This window comes from Pogona vitticeps, chromosome 1 (assembly GCF_051106095.1).
Source record: "Pogona vitticeps strain Pit_001003342236 chromosome 1, PviZW2.1, whole genome shotgun sequence".
In the NCBI taxonomy this organism is placed as follows: domain Eukaryota; kingdom Metazoa; phylum Chordata; class Lepidosauria; order Squamata; family Agamidae; genus Pogona; species Pogona vitticeps.
The window spans coordinates 250907482-250921013 of record NC_135783.1 but is presented as its reverse complement, the minus strand read 5'-3'; the positions used below and the strand labels follow the sequence as shown (position 1 = coordinate 250921013).

The 13532-nt window shown below is 40.3% G+C and overlaps 1 protein-coding gene and 1 long non-coding RNA gene across 10 annotated transcripts in view; one reads left to right on the top strand and one right to left on the bottom strand.

The window, feature by feature from the left end:
* Positions 1–13532, top strand: part of LOC144586038 (uncharacterized) — a 208650-nt gene that overhangs the window by 5066 nt on the left and 190052 nt on the right. The window lies entirely within an intron of this gene.
* The window catches only part of CPT1A (carnitine palmitoyltransferase 1A), a 57505-nt gene that overhangs the window by 8907 nt on the left and 35066 nt on the right, over positions 1–13532 (bottom strand). For all 9 annotated transcript variants that reach the window (XR_013540728.1, XM_020784094.3, XM_020784093.3 and 6 more), the window contains 6 exons: positions 9131–9319; positions 8910–9015; positions 4459–4575; positions 3779–3943; positions 2585–2719; positions 622–774 (listed from right to left, as the gene is read on the bottom strand). Coding sequence is in view for 8 of the 9 variants with exons in the window: in XM_020784094.3 (XP_020639753.1) it covers positions 622–774; positions 2585–2719; positions 3779–3943; positions 4459–4575; positions 8910–9015; positions 9131–9319 (865 nt within the window). In the remaining variant the exon portion in view is untranslated. The remainder of the gene's footprint in view (positions 1–621; positions 775–2584; positions 2720–3778; positions 3944–4458; positions 4576–8909; positions 9016–9130; positions 9320–13532) is intronic.

Genomic DNA, 13532 nt, shown 5'->3' with positions numbered 1-13532 from the left:
ATGTAGAGCTGCTTGAGTAGTAAAAGCCAAAGACTCCTTGAGGCACAAAACTGACTGCATGCTTAACTGGATCCAACCTATCCCCTTTAAACCTATTTGATAAAATATTCCTTGAGTTTTATTACATTTTTGATTTCTACTCTCAACAAACATTATTATTTACTCCTGTTTTTTCAATTATTGAAAATTAAGATATACCTAGGAAGCAGCTTTACTCTCAACAACAAATATGTTTGTAGTATTTGTTAAATTGAAACAGTTAGGAGGCTACTTTCTACCAGCAAGATTGTGTGTGAGATTTATTTCCCTGAAAATCTCGCTGGAAATTTCTCAGGATTTCTCAGAAATGTGAAACTTGGTGGTTTTTTTTTCAAATTAGGTTATTTGTCTGTCTTGTATAGCATTGTCTGTGATTTAGGATTATTACTTTCAATAATCTATAGATTTCTATTTTGAAGTGTTATGGATATACCATAGGCTTAAAACACTTCATGCAATATTTTATCTTAGAAGTGACTTTTTTGAATCTCCATAAAAATATCTTTATTCAGTCTTTTGAATTTTCAGGGATCTGCCATTTCTATGTCTCATTTATTTGATAATTATTATTTGCCTACTTACTTCTTTAAGGAAAGGTGATTCAACAGCAAGGTATTTGGATACCACATAAAGGCAGAAAAGGTGGCGATCAATGCCAGCACCAGTCATGGCAAGACGATACAAATGCTGATGACGGGCAGCTGCCGCTTTGAATAGTGTAATCTTCTTTTCAAGCTGAACATTGAAGAAAGAAATCAAATATTTCTATTCTAAAATAGTGTTAAAGAATTTTGAAAGCCTAGCAAAAGACAAAGCATGACAACATCCGTATAAAGCCCTTCCTGGGCCACAGAGCATACAGAATATTCCTCAACATTCCCCACCTGCCATATCCCAACACTTCAAATGAATGACAAATGCTCACTAAACCTCTCAGGATGTATAGGTAATTCTGTTGAGATTCACATGGTGCAGTAAAAGGCTATAATGAAGTCTCTCTCTTTTCCCTCATGAATTTGCGCAAGTATCTATCTTGGAAATAACTAATTATGAGTAACAGTTATTCCAACCAGTTACTTTTAGTAACCAGTTACTGTAACCGTGGGGGTGCCATTCCCAAAGTTGCTAAGATGTTGACTTAATCTACAGTAGCAGGGCAAACCCTCCTGGATGACGTCACAGCTGCTTCTGAGGGGCGTGGCTACCCATTCTTCTTCTTTCTCATAGGTGATAGAGTGCTTGCTTAAAGAGCCTTTCCTTAGGCCAATCATAATTGCATGATGTAACCATTGTCCTATCTGAACTCTGTAACCTATCTGTATACTGTCCACTATCTGTGAGCTTGTAAGGTTAATAAAAGCACAGTCCTCCTGGGGGCAGGACAGAGAAGACTTCTCATTCTGCTTCCTCAGACTAGTCGCCCATCAGGAGCACTGCTGGCAGACATCCCTGTGTGTGGATTACTTCTTTAACTTCTATCTATCTAAAAGACTATTTGCTATCCTAATTACTTGTGATCACAAAGCCCATCAGCTTTCTCATTTCGTGACCCCAACATGTTACCACTAATTAAAAAGTTACTATGTAGATAATAATGATTAACACTTAAGATTTTTTTTTAAAAAAGTCCTGAAGTTCTTGTATACATCCGTAGGCATTGGTGACACCTTTATTAGAATTTTTAAAAAAAAAAACAAAAAAAACATGAACAGCAGTTAGGTTTCAGTCCAGACAGATTTGCATCAGTCTGGTACCTTGGCCAAGTGGGTAGGCTAGTCATATAATCTTTCTGGTCAAAACAAGTTTCAAAATGGGGATATGACATTTTCAGGGTTTCTGTCATTTTCCTACCAGTCCTAGGTGGCAAGATACATATTCTTTAGTTTTGTCCTCTATATTTTTTATAAAACACCTGCAAAGTGTAAAACCAGAATTTGCTACTAGAAGGAAGCTGTGGAATTGGTAGTTTTTTGAGCATGTGCAGAACCTAATGAGCAGAGAGACAACCCCTTGTAGCTCCCATCAAACTTAACATGTCCAACCCACTCTATCCCTATGTAATGGTTGCAGAGAAAAACACGTTTGGCCTCAGGTGTGTGTGCTGAAACTCTTCTGAGGACTTGGATTTTTTTTGGCAACAAGTGCCAGAATTCTGACTGGGGGGATTTAAGATGAATTCTGGTAGTTGTCATGAAAAAGATCCAGAAATCTCATGTGTATCAGAGAACTATGATCTACTCAACAGTGGAAAGACAAGGAGGCAAAGGGTGTTATATTTAGAAAAAATAAAGGTTAGATTTTACAGTGGCAAAAATCTTGATTTTCTTCCCAAGTCTTTGCACTTTCTTCTAATACTATCTCACTAAGGTGTGATGGCACTTAAATTTACTTTTGTATATTTTTAGGAAAGGCAAAAGCTTATTTAGATTTATGTTACAAGTAAGTCTACTAGTATGTCAATAACAAAAGCAGTAAAAAAAATTTAAGAGACTGCACAGAGCAAGTAAAATAAAGGTAAAACTATTTATTGCCACATTAAACTTACACTTTCAGATGTGTTATCCATAGCTTGCACAAATTTGCATGACTCAATAGTACATGAACGAACTGTTTCTGTTCTACCTTCTCTGAATAGGCGAGTCATAGACGCTTCGTAAGTTAAACAAAATTTTCCCATGTCCTTAAAGAAAAATGCAGACAGGGTGTTAGATGCAAGGAGCAGATACAAAGTCAGAAAAAATACAGTGTACTTTTCAAATCATGTACTAAATTAACAAAGGTCTATACAATCTCAAAGGAGTGGGCTAGATTGGGCTAAATAGGGTCACTAGGAGATCTGGTAGGCCATTTAAATTGCATATGGACCTCAAACAATCTTATTTCGTTGGCAGCAGTCTCATGTCAATTTGCCAATATTGTAAAGTGCCTTAAGAAGAGAGCCACGTCAGAATATTGGCAAATTAAACACTTCCTCTGCTCTGTGGGATGGCTAAAGATGTGAAAAAAAATGACCGTGTGTATTAGGTGCACCACACTGAAAAAATAAAAGCCAAAGTGGGAGGAGACAGGAGGGGGCGAGGAGGGGAATTTTTCTTTGCTTTTCTCTTGAAGGTCTGGTTGAAAACCTGCTCACAGATGAATTGAGAAGCTGTTCATTTTAGAGAAGGAGGTACTAATGAAATACAGTGGTGCCTCGCATTACGATGTTAATTCGTTCCAGCGAAATCACTGTAGAACAAAAACGTCGTAATACGAAATTAAAAAGCCCATAGAAATGCATTAAAACCCGATTAATGCGTTCCTAGGGGCGTGAAACTCACCGTCCAGCGAAGATCCTCCATAGCATGGCCATTTTTGCTACCTGTGCAGAGAGGAATCCGTCCCAGAAAACAGCGGGGAGCCATGTTTTTTACCCGGTGGCCATTTTGAAACCGCCGATCAGCTGGCCGAAAATCATTGCTTTGCGAGAAACGGTTCCTGAAGCAGGGAACTGATAATCGCAAAGCAAAATTCCCCCATAGGAAACTTCATTTTGCAATCGCTTTTGCAGTCGCAAAATCTTCAATGTAAAGCGATTTCGTCATAAAACGGAACGCTTGTAATGCGAGGCACCAGTGTAGTAGTAGCATGGGATAGAACAAAACAAACGAAATATTGAATCTTATTTGCATTAAATATTCAATTGCATTTCTTGTATCTGTTTTACGAAACATCTAAACAGAATGTGCACAGTATTTACCCGGTAATGAGCAAGTTGGAGTGCAAGTTGCACAAATGCATCAGGACTTGTTTTTGTCTTCTTCATTAATCCTTTCCCAAAGGTTTCAAAAGGGAACGAATGGAAATCCACATCATCTGCTAGGGGCCTGGCAATGGCCAGGGAGCTCTCAATCACCTCTTGGCACTAGAATAGGAGTGACTGATTAACACATTATACAAATACCCCCGTAATATTAGAAGATGAAAATTATGTACTTTGACTTGGCATTTTTATATCACAATTTGCATTTGAGATTTATGTTTAGACAGAACAATTACCTCAAGTTTACATAAACAGAACTTTGCTATCAATCTAATTAAAATGCTAATAGGAATCTCATAGAGAGTTATTAATTCTTGATTGTTCTGAGTATAAAGCATCTGTCACTAAAAATATCCGCTTCTGATCCCCTTTAATTCAAACCAAAACCAATTCTGTCCATCACTGCTGAATGGTTACTTCGGGCATTTTTATGAAAAATATACATAAAATTCAGACATTTAAATATTGTTATCTAGCCATGTTAAGATGTATGGACTGACAAACATTAAAAGGTGAAGCTATTCAATCTATGGATTAAAACTTATGATCTCACTTGTTCGAGGGATACTAATAGGACGTAGCCCATAATATTGATTTGGAAAAGTCTATACACTCACTTCTTCAGGGATTTCCCACTGCAGTCTGGAGGGCATGGGAATGCCTGGAGTGATCTCTCCTTTGCAATGACCATCCTCTGTGTAGCCCAGCTCAAGACAGTCAGAAGACATGACATTCTGGAGAGGAGAGCGAGACAAATCCATCATTAAATGCACTTTAGGCACACTGTTGTAGAACGAAAAATAAGCATGTTTAACCATAGAAGACCAACAATCGGATCTAAAAGGAAATGCCATATCTCCAAATACTTGATAAATATGGATATTCTTCTGCTAGGTTTTTCATACAACCCAACAGAAATATCTTGTGTCAGCATATGAACAAATGTTGCACCTTACATGTTCTAACTACTACCTTTTACACTCCTTAGTGTCAGAAAAAGTGGATTCTGACTTCATAAAAGCTCTGAAATACATCTGTTAGTCTTTAAAATGTCACAATAATTTGCCCTCTCTTTTGATTTTCTTTTTAATTTTGCCATCATGCTCAGACAAATGAACAATGTTACTTCTCTGCAAACTGCTACTACTGTTTGATGTGTATTCTATCTTTCAAACAATCCACCTTCAAAGATGCTGCACTCTATCTGTCTGTCTGTCTGTCTGTCTGTCTGTCTGTCTGTCTGTCTGTCTGTCTGTCTGTCTGTCTGTCTGTCTGTCTTTACCCTGCTTTTCTCCTTGAAACGGACCCCAGGCAGCTTACAACATTGAAAGACAATATTTTAAGTTGAAAACAATGAGTACACAACAAGTAGTACTAAAATCCAGTCAAAACAATAATGAAAAACAATCCATATACAGTGGTGCCTCGCATAACAATTTTAATTGGTTCCAAAAAAAAAGTTATGTGAAACATCGTTATGTGAAACACCATTTCCCATAGGAATGCATTGGAAACCGGTTAATCCGTTCCAATAGGCACGGATTGCTGTCCTTAAGCGAAAAAACCCATAGGAAACGTCATTAAACAATACAATGTTTCCTCCATTGGAATGTATTGAAGCTGACTCAATGCATTTCAATGGCTTTGCGAAGTCAATTTTTGCAAATTTAAGTGTGTCATAAAAGGGTCAAAAATGGTTTTAAATGCTTCGATTAGCTTCTGCACCCTCTAAAACGGATGCAAAAGTTAATTTGGCTTTGATCTGACTTTTCGTTAATTTATGATGAATTTTTTTTCCCCAACTTTTGACAGCTGTCAAAATCTGACAGCTCCATTGGTTCCTATGGGGGAAGAAAAAATTCACAAAAAATTAACGAAGACTCAGCAACTGTTCTAAATGGTTGGATTCGTTAGAGGACCCCCTAAGTCGTGTGCAAACCTGATTTGGCTTTGATCTGAACTTTCGTTAATCTATGGTGAATTGTTTTCTCCCCCATAGGAAAACATGGAGCTGTCAGATTTTGACAGGTCCATTGGTTCCTATGGGCCGGAAAAAAAAATTCACCATAAATTAACGAAAAGTCAGATCAAAGCCAAATCAGGTTTGCACACAACTTAGGGGGTCCTCTAACGAATCCAAGCATTTAGAACCGTTTTTGACCCTTCTAAGACACTTTTTAAATTGAAAAAAGAAACATCGTTAAGTGAAGCAGGGGACCTAAAATCGCATTCATTATGCGAAGCATGGTCCCAAACTTCGCTAAGCGAAAATCGCCCATAGGAAACATCGTTATACAGTGCATATTATTTTCTAAAAAAACACATCGTTATGCGAATTCATCGCTAAACGAGGCACTCGTTAAGCGAGGCAACACTGTAAAATAATCACACAGCAGGTAGCTAGTTTCTGAGGAAAGGCGTGGTTGAAGAGAAAGGTCTTTGCCTGCCTGCGGAAGGGCAGCAAAGATGGGGCCAGTCTGACCTCCTGAGGGAGGGAGCTCTAAAGTCTGGAAGCAACAACAGAGAAGGCACCTTCCTGTGTCCCCATCAGATGCACCTGTGAAGGTGGCGGGAGTGAAAGAAAAGCCTCTCCTGATTAACACCCAAACCAGCTCATAATCTATTTGAGATAGCTTTGACCCAGGCCATTTACAGCTTTATAGGTTAAAACCAGCACTGTGAATTGTGCCCGGAACCTGATTGGCAGCCAGTGAAGCTGCTGTAACAGTGGGGTTATGTGATCTCTATAACCAGCCCCAGTCAACAATCTGTCTGCTGCATTTTGGACCTGCTGAAGTTTCCTGACACATTCCTTTAGCAGCACCACATAGAGTGCATTACAGAAATCCAGCCTGGAAGTGACTAGAATGTGTGTCACAGTGGCCAGATCATATCTCTCAAGAAACGGATGTAGCTGGTGCACTAGTTTTAATTGTGCAAATGAACTCCTGGTCACCACTGAGATCTGGGCATCCAGGCTAAGGGCTGAATCCAGGAGCACCTCCAAGCTGCACACTTGTTTTTTCAATGGGAGTGTAATCCCATCCAGTACAGGTTGCATCCCTATTCTTTGATCTGCCTTTCAACTGACCAGAAACACCTCTGCCTTGTCTGGACTCAGTTTCAATTTATTCTCCCTCATCCAGTCCATTACTAATACTAAACACTGATCTAGAGCCAAAGCAGCTTCCTTGGATTTAGGTGGCAAGGAGAGGTAGAGTTGGGTGTCTTCTGCATGTTGGTGACACCAAACCCCAAAACTCCAGATAATCTCTCCCAGTGGTTTCATGTAGAAGTTAAATAACATAGGGGACAAAACAGAACCCTGAGGGATCCCACAGGTCAGCGGGTCAAGGTGTCAAACATGCATCTCCCAGCACCACCTTTTGAGTTCTCTCCTCCAGGAAGGACAGGAGCCATCATAAAACAGTTTCTCCAAGTCCCATTCCAAAGAGTTGGGTCAGGAGGATACTATGGTTGATAGTATCAAAAGCTGCTGAGATGTCCAGCAAAACCAGCAGGGACACAGATTCTTTTCCAGTTCTCAGCACAGGTCATCTACCAAGGTGACCAAAGCTGTCTTTGTCCCATAGCCAGGCCTGAAGCCAGACTGAAATGGATCTGGATAATCTGTCTCATCCACAAACCTCTGGAGTTGAGAGACCATGAGCACACTCTAGCACCTTCCCCAAGAATGGGATATTAGAGACTGGTCGGTAATTGTTCAGTATTGTGGGGTCCAAAGAGGGCTTTTTAAACAATGGTCTTACTATTGCCTCTTTTAAGCATGATGGGATCCTACCCTCTTGCAAGGAGGTGTTCCTCACTCCTCTTACCCAATCAACCAATCCCTTTCTGGCAGCTTGTACGGGCCAGGAAGGGCAAAGTATGTAGTAGCCCTCGACTCCCCAAGGGTCCTGATCACACCATCCTGCTGCAGAAACTAAAACTCGTCCATTAACACAGGGCAAGCAAGGGCCACAGTTATGGCTGCCAATTTACAATATATACATGCATATTATATATACAAATAATTTATTACAAGAAATACGAAAGTCAGGCCCTTTTAGCCCATAGCTAGGCAAATTCCTTCCTTTAAAAAACTGTTCAGCCAGCAAAATAGCACTGCTTGACAAGATACATTAAGCATTTTAATCAGCGCTGTACATTTTGATCCTACAACATAAAACCAGGAGAAAAATACTTTTAAAAATTACACTTCACAAACTGCTTTGGAGTTCTAGTCCTTACCAGTACAAGTAGAAGGCAGGCAAAATGAGTAGAGTTCACCACCACCACCATGCCTCACTCTCTAAATCATCAATGATGGCATCTTGACATTTTTTTAAAAAAACAGCACCAACAATGTCTACTGGCTGAAAAAAAAGTACTGCACAGCCATGTCAAAAGATTGAATCTACTTGTAACGTTGCGTAGTTGTTGGTATATTCATCCAAAGAACAGTGAGGAAGGAAGCACAAACAGCAGGACAAATACAGTACCTGTTCAACTGGTCCCTTAGAGGACTTCTGATTTTACTACAATAGTATAGCTAAGATACTGCAATGATATTTCGGCGCCAGGTCAAAACCTTCCTGTTCCAGAAGGCTTTTAATTGAAATAACATTAACTGTGGGTCTTAATGATGGCAATTTTAATTGTATTTTAATCATATTTTAATTGTATTTTAATTATTTTATTTTATTGCATTGAATTTTAATTGTTGTAAGCCGCCCAGAGACCTTTGGGTAGAGTGGGCGGCATATAAATAAAATAAAATAAATAAATAAATAAATAAATAAAATGTCATTATGTAGACAACAGGCAATATGTTACAGTAGAAACAGCAAAGCTAGTATCAAGGAATTATTTTTGACACTTCAAGTAATTTTTATTATTAGCAGTGCCATGAAAATTATTTCCTGCTCTTAGAACTGTGATTCATTTGGCACACAAAAGTTAAAATAAATGTCCGGAGAAAAAGTAAAAGAGGGAAACATTCAGATTCATCTCCCCAAATCTCCTTAAAAATCCAGTCTGTCTATGCTTAATACATACAAACACTCACCTCCCAAAGATGTCCAACAATAGGAGCATCTGCCCATGAATGTTCAGCATTCAGGCCCATTTTGCCATTCCTGAATACTACTAGAGTGAACGACTTGTCAAACCACCTACAAAAAATAAAAAGTTGCCATAGAGTTGATAAGTTTCTTATCATACATGTTCATAGCCATCTTAATTCTCTGCCAGAAAGTGAAAGAACACCTGTAACACTATGCAATGTACCTGTCATAGCATTTCCCATGCAGAAGTGCCTTTGCATAAGTGTCCATTGATGTCACTGGATCTTCTTCCCTGTAACCTTGAGTTGTGTCATCCAAAGTCACAAAGAAAGCTGCTTTTTCAACAGCATCCAAAGACTGCTTGTTTTTTCCACGTGCAAAATATGCCTGGCGAGCTTTAGCCCATGGAACTCTGCCACAAGAACAAAGAGACAGTACGTACAATTAAGGAGTATCACTAGCCTCCAAGTCATCCCGATTCAAATCTGAATTAAAGGAGTGCTTAATGAAATTAATACACTGCTAGAAATCCTCAGATTATGACTATGAAAAATACAGCATCTAGTCAATAAAGTCTCAAAGGGGAGGCATACACAAAACCTCTCCCAAGTGTACAGAGACAAATAGTGACTGGATTATATGCACAGGGCAGGGGCTGCACATGGCCCTCAAGGGCTCCTTTACAGCGTGCCAGTGTTCCACTTGATCCTTGAATCCTCCTCTTTATGCCTCATTATGAAGCACATGTGAGCAGCCTTGGATTCTATTGCAGTGGTGCCTCGACTTGCGGAATTAATCCGTCTTGGAACGGTGGTCGTAGGTCGAACTTTTCATAAGTCGAAGCACCATTTCCCATAGGAATGCATTGAAAACCGATTACTCTGTTCTGGCCAAAGAAAAAAATACCAAAAAATAAAAATAAAAAGAGCAGGTCACACCCTTGGACTGCAAAAAATAAATAAATAAAATAAAATAAAATAAATCCAAAAATAAACATTGGAGCAAGTCCCACGCGAGGACTGCAATCAATCAATCAATCAATCAATCAATCACAGAAACATAACCCCCCCAGCCCAAACCTACCCTCCAAAACCCACCCAGAACAACTTTTTTTTAAAAAAAGAGCACCTTAACTGTCCGAAGTCTCCCGGGTTTCCACTGCTGCTGTGACCGCCACCGCTGGGAGGTGAGCCTGGCTGGGGTGCTTCATAATGAGCTCCCCGAGTTTCTTTGGCCGCTCGCCCCCAGCGGAGGCAGCAGTCACCCAGTGCCGGGAGGCTTGAGCTGGCTGGGTTTCTTCGGCCGCTTGCCTCCCATCTCGCCTCCCGCTTGCTCTACGCCACCCTCTGTGGGCCCATGGCAGGAAATTTGAATGGTGGAGGGCGGCGAGGAGCGAGTGGGAGGCGAGCCGGGAGGCAAGCGGCCGAAGCACCCCGGCCAGCTCAAGCCTCCCGGTGCTGGGTCACCACTGCTTCCGCGGTCGGAGAGGCGGGGAAGCCCGGGAGGCTGAGCCTCCATTTCCCTAACCGTTGGGGCAAAGAAACAGCCTCTTCGCCACCCACAGATAGTAAATTTAAATTTCCCGCCCTTCCCCTCTGCCTTTTTCCTTTCGTAAGTGGACACTCCGGCCACAAGTCGAACCAAAATTTTGCAGCCGGAGCTTTCCATAACTCGAAATTTTTGTAAGTCGAGGCACCACTGTATTGCCCTCAGGGGACTTCTCCATGGCCCTCACAATGCCCTACTTGCCAATTCCTCTCCTCATGAATTGATTTAAAATATGTATTACCAACCTATGGCTTAAATCCTGTCCTGACTGATCTTCCCAGCAATGTCCCCCACTCATGACTGAAGCCATTTATCACAACCTGGTGCACCATGCTCAGATGACTGCTATTAATTGTTAAATTATCTGCTGAAACTGCAGGAAATGGCGTTCTGCCCTGTTCCTTCTTTTATGTCATATTATTTGTTTTCCTACCGTTTCCCTGAAAATAAGACCTAACCTGAAAATAACCCCTAGCATGAGTTTTCAGGATGCTTGTAATATAAGTCCTACTCCGAAAATAAGCCCCAGTTAAGCGAAACCCTGCCCTCTACCATTGTGCAGCAACCAGAAGATGATAACATGACTGTACTTGAATAAATGTAGATTGTTGTACATGGAAAAAAAACCATCCCCTGAAAATAAGCCCTACTGTGTTTTTTGGAGCAAAAATTAATATAAGACCCTGTCTTATTTTCAGGAAAACACAGCATGTTATAGCTAAGTGAGTTAGGTACCTGCCTACAGAGCCAGAGACTAGACATTGAGTCCTCCGCTGTGCTTCCTGAGAGTAGAGCCAGTCTGTGCAGTCACAGGCAGGCTGCACAGTCCCTGAGGGCCCCCAGAAGAAGGGAAGCAGTAAATCACTGCTGAGTATTTTATACCTAGAAATCCCTGGAAATGCTTGCCATAAATTGCAAATGACTTAATGGAATTATTATGTTATATGAGAAACAATCCTTGCTTTCCTATAACTGAATACTGGGAGGCAGAGAAAGATTCCAGAGAAAAAAGCTAGATGGACACGTAGATGGAAAGGGGAACTGATAGATGGAGGAATGGCTGGATGAACAATAGGATTAATGAATGTAGTACATGTGAGAGGAAAAGCTCAAGCAGGATACAATAAGAGGTGAATTAATTAATGCACTGTGAAGATGTGTGGACGGATGCAGTATGAAAGTGAAAATATCCAAACAAATGGATGCATTTGTGAAAGGAAAAGAGTAGGGAAGCTTTGGCCCTGCCCACTGCCTGCAATGTAGCGCCTGACAAAAGGCTACCTACCCTGGCATAAAATAATCACTGTATAGTGCCAGTTTTGGTAATTTCAGATTTTCTTTATCTTTGGAACCTGTTCCTGCAACAAGAACAGCAGGTTTTAGTTTTAAGGGCCATCACTCCCTATTTCTTTAACTGTGCACAGAATGCCATCTATGTTAGAAGTGACTGAGTACAACTCAGCTTACTCCCAGAAAGATGCTTGCCTTTGTCTAGGAGGAGGAGGAGGAAGACAGAGAATGACCTGCTCAGGTTTCCTAGTCTGTCCTTTTCCTGATCTGACTTGTGTTGTCTTCAACCATGAGATTCGTATGGCACTAAAGTCACACATTCTTCCCTCTCATGCCCTCTTCCTGTCTCTCTGAGGAGGAGGCATCTTGCTTTTGTTCTCCAAGGGCATCCACAGCAACAGACATCTCCAACTCTCTTATCCAGTACTGATTTCTATCACATTTCCTCTCTCAAGTGTATTTCTCTAATAAACACATATTTTCTTCTTTTCCTAGCAAGAAATATGGACACAGTTCCTTTACAAAAGAGAGGTTTGCTCACATAGTTGTTCCGAGTTACAAAGGACTAAATGCACAAGTTAATGTTTCTGTGCACTTTATTTATTTATTTGTTTGTTTGTTTATTTATTTATTTATTTATTTCCTTGCTTGCTTATTTTGCAATTTTGAAGGTCCCATTTCTGTACGTTTAGACACACATCAAATTGGGTACAGATTTTTACTCAGCAGAGTTCTGCTAACATCTGAGTAAAGGGGTAGAGTGGCTATTTTTTCAGGTTCTTCCTCCCACTGCAACTTCCTAAAAGCACTGAGGGACACACACATCCCACCAAAAAACATACACTATGAAAGGTGGCACCAAGGGAACATCCTGGAGCTCTCTGTGACTGGAAGGAGCACTCCCATTTTCACAGAGATGCATGGATACAGCTCATTGTGTTTGACATGTGATGTATGTTTGAATGTTTTTAAGAACTTATCCAAAATCTTACTACCAACGTCCATGAGACAGTGAGATATAATCACTTGCAGTCCATGAATGTTTATACTAAATAAAATCCATGACTCAAGGGGCTGCAACACTTTCCATTGGAGAAAAAAGAGTAATGTGGCCTTACTCAATGGAAAGATCTAAAAGAAGCCCCTGAGAGAATAATAACGGGCGTAGGCCTCTAAACTTTTACTGCATTCCTGTCCTCTCGGGTCTACCTCAGAATGTCCACTGAGTATACCCACCTAACTCTACATCCAATTTTCACAGCCTTATTTTATCTATTAAAACATATCTGTAGGCTATACCTAATGAGAACCCTATCAAAGTAGTGCTGATATATTAACCTGTTTCCCTGAAAATAAGACAGGGTCTTATATTATTTTTTTGCTTCAAAAAACACAGTAGGGCTTATTTTCAGGGGATGTCTTATATTTTTTATGTACAACAATCTACATTTATTCAAATACAGCTGTGTCATCTTCTTCTGGTTGCTGCACAATGGTAGAGGGTGCGGTTTCACTTAACTGAGGTTTATTTGGGGGGTAGGGCTTGTATTACGAGCATCTGGAAAAATCATGCTAGGGCTTATTTTCAGGTTAGGTCTTATTTTAGGGGAAACAGGGTACACTTTGAATAGAAAACCTACACAGTGCAAAGATGAGAAAGAGCTGTACACATATGGCCCAGTGCATCTTGCAATCAACTGAAAGCGATCGAAACTTAAACGTTACGCCGGACGGGCTATACAGAATATTTCGTCTAACATTTACAAGGATATACAAAAAAATTAGGA